This window comes from Tetrao urogallus (assembly GCF_951394365.1).
Source record: "Tetrao urogallus genome assembly, chromosome: Z".
In the NCBI taxonomy this organism is placed as follows: domain Eukaryota; kingdom Metazoa; phylum Chordata; class Aves; order Galliformes; family Phasianidae; genus Tetrao; species Tetrao urogallus.
This window is the reverse complement of record NC_136816.1, coordinates 53,608,557-53,614,917: the sequence shown is the minus strand read 5'-3', so window position 1 is coordinate 53,614,917 and position 6,361 is coordinate 53,608,557. Positions and strand designations below refer to the sequence as shown.

General features: G+C 37.4%; 1 protein-coding gene across 1 annotated transcript in view; it reads left to right on the top strand.

The window, feature by feature from the left end:
- Positions 1–381: 381 nt before the first annotated feature.
- The window catches only part of PIK3R1 (phosphoinositide-3-kinase regulatory subunit 1), a gene marked incomplete at both ends in the record, with an annotated part of 47,612 nt that continues 41,632 nt past the window's right edge, over positions 382–6,361 (top strand). Inside the window, one exon of the mRNA XM_079548520.1 lies at positions 382–715. Coding sequence (XP_079404646.1) covers positions 382–715 — 334 coding nt within the window. The remainder of the gene's footprint in view (positions 716–6,361) is intronic.

Sequence of the window (6,361 nt, the reverse complement as noted above, 5' to 3'; positions counted from 1 at the left end):
GCACGTCTATGGCAAGTTCATCAGATGGTGTGACTGGCTATGAGCATCAGCTGAAGTTGAGCATGGAGATTGGGAAGTTCCAGCAAGCTGAGAAAAGGAACTATTTGGAAGAGTTCTGCTAGACATAGAAGAAGTGGAACATATTCTTCTGCAACAGTAATTGACTCAGAATAAATACACAAATTAAAAATCATCAGCAGTGAAATGATAGACCCTGGTGCTTTTTGATTTTCTGGCGGATTTTATTACTTAGGCATTGCTATTGACATTTTTATTATCGCATTTAGTACATCTTGAATCTGTCTGTAAATTAGAATATAACTGGACAATTGCATTTTGATTCTGTTTAGTAACACTTTGAATGTTAAATAATTTGCCAAGATGAGTGCTGAAGGATATCAATACAGAGCTTTGTATGACTACAAAAAAGAGCGAGAGGAAGACATTGACTTGCACTTAGGAGATATATTAACTGTGAATAAAGGTACCTTACTAGCACTTGGATTCAGCGAAGGGGAAGAAGCAAAGCCTGAGGAAATCGGTTGGTTAAACGGCATTAATGAAACCACAGGGGAGAGGGGGGATTTTCCAGGAACTTATGTAGAATACATTGGAAGAAAAAAAATATCCCCCCCGACCCCAAAGCCTCGTCCTCCTCGACCCCTTCCTGTAGTACCAAGTCCTGCAAAAGCTGAAGCGGAGAATGAGCAACAAGGTTAGTACTGACTTCAGAAGGTGTATGTGTGTGTTTTTGTGTACGTCTGTCATATTTTTCAGATATTTTTGCTTCGTTGGCTTATATGACTGTGTTTCCATGTCTTAACACATACTCGTCAGTTTTTTTTTTAGTGCCTACAATCCATTCAAACAATTAAGAATTATATGTGCTTAAAATATTTAGCTTGTAAAATCTGTGGTCTCATGTGCTTTGTCTCAGTTACTTGTCACTGCAGTGCCTTACTGTGAAGTACATCTCTTAGATTTAAAGATATACTTAAAATTCACAACCACAAAGGCTAAAACGGAGAATGAATGAACAGGTCAGCATTTATTTAAGGTTTCTAAGATGCTGATTGAAATGGTTTCTTCGGTTGTTAATCATGTTAAAAATTTTCTTGGTCAATCTGATGGTACAAACTGCATAAAAACATCAAATTTGTATCATCTTATCTGCTGTTAGCAACAGACTTACGAACTTTGTCACAAAGGTTTTCATCTGGCATTAAAGTAAGAGCAGGTGTTTAAAAATGAATTGTAGAGTGATGAAGAGAAATTCGGGTTTAATTTCTATTTCAGGGTAGAGCATGCAGTAGAAAAAAATAACGCTTATATAAACAAGGGAAATAACTTCCTTTGTATAAACATAATTTGCTTTCTGACCCACATTTGCTAAGCAGATTGGGCAGAGCTCGGGCAGGATGTGATTGGAATTCTGTTAGTAGAAGAAAGTCTTAAGAATTGCAAAAAGCGGTAGATTTAAAAACAAAATAAGAAACCCTTTATGTGTCTACTTTACGTATGTTCAGATATTAGAGCTTTACACAGAAATAAGCCACGTCCATCTGAATCTGAGTTGTACATTGGTCTTTCACTTCCCAGAACTCTAGAATGTTTCATATTGCTTCAGCATCTAATACTTTAAATTCTCAGTGTTTGTAACCTTTGGGAATAGGAGTTGTCGTATGTGATCCTGACTCCTGAATAGTATCGTTGCATTCTGCCTTCTTCAAAAACAATTGCAACATTTTGCAAAGTTCTGTTGTCAGTTTATCAGCTTCCATCCCAATTCACTTACTGTGGTGTTATATTTAGGTGTGCTGGTAATCATCAAAGATAAAAGTAGAATTTTTAAAAATTGTATGCGGCAACGAAGCAGATAACTGGAAGAAGCATTTCTAGGTTGGTGAGGGCTTAATAATGAGTAGGCCAGAACTGTTTTGCATAGCAGTAGCCTTAAGTACTGAAGAAATGCTAGTTAGTGCATAGTATCTACATATACATCATCATTAGAGCAAAGGAAGGGGTCAGCTGGATGTGTGGCTACGTAGGTCGCACCTCCCTGAGCACTCAGCCTCTAGTCACACAAGTCTCATAGTTTCTCATTCGATTACTTCTGAATGTCTTTGCACTGGAATGAAATTTTTTTCTTCTTTGATAATTCCTTTCTTTAGATGCTATTATAGATCCTTTCTCTAGATGCTAAGATATTTCTTTTCTGTCTTAAGCCACTGGGATAGATGCTGAGATAGTTGTCTTCATCACATATAGCTGCAGAATAACCACTGCTTTATGTGTAGACACCTTGGTGTTAACAGGTTATTCTGAGAGGCAGAGAGCGGATGGAAAATCTGATTGTTCACATGTGCGCTGCGGTGAAGTAACCATTACCCAAGGCTTTGATGCACTTAATGCTTTAAACATCATTAGTGCTTTATAACTGGCTTGGTCTTTGTGCTCGTGCATGATGCTCATGTGCCACAGCTCTGTGTTGAGAAGTCTCAGTGTTAATCTTGCAGTTTCTGAGCTCCTGAGAATTGTATTTGTAACAGGCTGAGTTCGAGGTTCTGGCTGCTGAAGTCTGAAATCCTGGTGCAGGTTTGGGGAGGCTGTGCAGAAACACTCTTCAGATTCCTTGGGTTTAGATCATGCTCCCATCCTTAGGGACAAAGTCTCTCCTGACGTGAAGTTTACTCCTTCAGAACAGATTAGTGTTTTCATGCAATATGTTTATTTTTTAATAGTTCGGGTCTCTACAGAGTTTTGAAACAAGAAAGTGTTCTAATTTCTGAATTTTTTTAACCTTAAAGTCTGTCTGGAGACATCATTATGTTATGCACTGACGTTTTTAAGGATGAGCTTGCAGTCTAAACATATATTTTTCTGATTAAAAAAAAAAGTTCCCATAATCTTCTTTAATTGAAGATTTTAAACTCCCGTGTAAATGGCCAGGCATGTTCAGCACCAGGAATTAAAGAGAAACACTGAAATATGAACTCCAAATGGCTGAAGAGATGGGGTAAATTGTTTCTAAGATTGTGAATACTTCAAAGAAATTGGGAAAACTTAATTTTACTTGTGTCCTTTCACAGTTCTTTTTGCAGGAAAGAGCCAAGGCAGAGAGTGCTCCAAATGCTAGAAATAAGTGTGGGAAGTACAAGGAAAGAATACTATAAAAATCTAAATGAAGGTGGAGCCTTTTAAGTAAGCAGAATAGTAATAATAATAAAAAAAGATGCCTACAATACCAGAAGTGCAGGAGGAAATACAGTTCAGTTAAAGATAAGAATAACACAGCAATGCACATCTGACTTTCAAAGGGCTTTGCTGTTTCTGCATTTGAAACTTGGTTCAGGGATTAGCACAGTTAATATTGTCTGGCAGTCAGTGTCATGGGCAGTGCACCAGCAGATTCTTCCCAGGATAATACTTGTCTCTACACCCCAAAAGTATATTTCAAGTGAATTAATGAGTAGTATGAAACTTGCTTGACCAAATACAGTCAAGTTTATGTTTTCAGCATGTAATGATTTGAAACCGCTGTGTATGAATATGACAAATTAATGGGAAACTGGAAACAGACTCCTTAAATGTATCTCAGTTATTTGTAATCCATATACTTTTTTCTTTCTGTGAGAAGACTATACTGTACATACCATGTGTGCATACTTTGAATAAGAACATTAGGAAGTGAATTGCAAATTTTTAAGATTTTGTATACAATTGTGAGCTTTAAATGTTACCATATGCATAGATTTTTTAAAAAAATTATTTTCTAATCACATCAGTAATCTCCAGGACTTCAGTTATTCTGAATGTTTCTTCCCAGCCTTGTTAATTGTGCTCACTTGCTCATCGGTATGCACGTTCTTTAGTGTTGGATCAAACTTGCAGTACTTACCACCGCACAGCCAGGTGCTGCAGGTGCTGTGATACACGTAATAGTAGGCATCTAAACATCAGTGGGGCTGGTAACACTGGCAGAGCTGTCCATCAGGCTAGTGTCCTGTGTAGTCATACTCCTATTTACAAATTGGAAGGTCTTTTAAACATTGAAAGCTAATTTGAAAACAAATAAAACTGCTAGTGGTGTCAAGTTGTATTAAAGCATTTGTTTCCTTATTGTAGCACCTAGGCCAAATCTTTGTCCACGCTTCTATTTTATCAGTAACCCATTTAAATTGATTGAACCACTGATCAAGACCAAGCAGAGAACACTTGAATGATATTCAAGAACTGCTGCATTTTTGTCCATTTTTCTTTTATGTTTCTGAGTGAAGAATTAGAGATCATGTGAGTTTGTTTTGGTTTTGCTTGCTGTTTTGTGTTATAATTGCATCTGAAAATACATGAAAAAGCAGAGGTTTCAGTTTCAGACGTTGGTCAGGGCAGAGCTGTCGAGAGGTGGATTTAACCCACAGTCAGTGTGAGGCCATCGGCACCTGGCTTGCCATTTCTTCCCAGGCTACTGCCTGCACAGACGGACACCCAGCACAGGGTCATTTCTGCATTTCCTCCAGACCCCTGGAGTTCATGTAAAGCAGAACTCAGACTTGATGTGAAAAACTCTTTTATCTTTTTTTTTTTCTTTCTTTCTTCTTTTTCCCACATTGCAGCTGCGTAGTTTGATTCTTGTTTCCTCTGAGTTCAGCTGAGCCTTCTGAACTTTGATTAAGCTGATCTGGTACAACTGTGTACTTTGGTTCATACAGTGGTGCTTCTCTACCAGGTATGAGTGAGTGGATTTGAACCAGACTTCAATGTATAAAGCTTTGATTGACAGAAATATTTTTCTTCACTTGAGATGCTAAATTCCCACTTGTAAGTGAATGTCATTTTTGCAGAAGACAGACCAGAAATTTAAGAGTAATCTGTGTGTTCTGATGTCTTGGAGCTTTCTGCTACTTCCTGTGAAACTTAAGATGATTGTTTATGTTGACAGTACAATTTCAACTGTTTTAAAGCCTAAAAATAATCAGAAATTCTTCCTTCTTATGATGAAAAATAAATTTTAAAAAAAGAAAGTGACAAAACCATCAAAAAACAGCAGCTTTCTTTACTTTTCTCCTTGAACAGATACGGATCAGCAACTTAGACAAAGATAATGACAGAATATTTGGAAACTCTTTTCTATCAAAGACCAGATTGTGCAGTGTCTGACAAGGATCCAGTCTGACAGAGAGCAGAAAACCGTTTGTGCATGCTTGAAGTGAATGCGCTGCAGAATTTGTTTCTGTATTTAATTTTCCTATAAAATCAGTAGAGAGATGGAGTTCATGAAAATTACTTACATTTGTTAAGTAGGGGATATAATAGCAAGTGGAATGCAGCAAGCTGGGAGCCTTCGCTGGGAATGGAAGAGTCATCATCTCTTCTGATTCAAGAAAATGGAAAAAGGAAATCGGGGGGTGAAGTGATGAGTCACTATCTCATTTGGTGACTACATTTGCCACTCAATGCAGAGCCTTGGGCTTGCTCTAAATAGCCCAGTTTCAGAGCAAGTCTTCATTTGGCGAGCGTCATCAGAATGCCCTACAGTCACTAACTCTCAAAGCTGGTTGATTTTTGCTTGCAGTGAGAAAAGGGGCAGGTTAGTGCCAGAAATCCTCACTATCTACTTCATCATAATGTTTCTCAGTGCATGAGAAACTTTATATTTATAACTGCCAAATTACCATATTTCTGAAAACAAAGCTCTCACCACCTGCTTTTACCACTAATGAAAAAAAAAAAATTTGCAAGCTGTATTGAAGTGAGAAAGAGCTCTTTTATTTTGCAGTGGTAAGTGGCAAAATATTTTTTTGTGAACGCTATACAGAGCACAGGGTGATGCATACAAATGTTAGTTTGTGCTGCACATTTGAGACCTGGGCAAGTTCATGGCTGATGCTTGTCCCCATCTGCTGGTGGAGGAGAAAGGAAACAAGAGAAAGGAGGGAGCTTTACAGCCTTTGTCTCCCATATTGTAGTTGTGATGGAATACCATGTGAGAGAGAGTTTTTAGGAAAAATGTTTTATTTTACTTGGACAGACGTTATTTCTGAAGAAAAACATACCACTCGGGGAGCAGAGAAGCTCCTGCTGATCCTTGAGGATGACCAGATCTGGAAAGGCTTTGTATGGCTGATTTTTTTTTTTTTTTTTTTTTTTTTTTTTACTTCAGTTGTATCAATTAGTCTCAAAAAAAACCAAAACAAAACAAAACAAAAAACTGGAAGCAATATACTGTACAATTTTCTTGCTATAAGAAATGTTTGTCTGTTTTGCATTACACTCATTTTGATGCACTTTTCTATAGTTACAACAGAAGCATCATGTTGAGTGATTTTGTTGGCGTTTCTTTAGCCTTCTGTAATACAAAGTA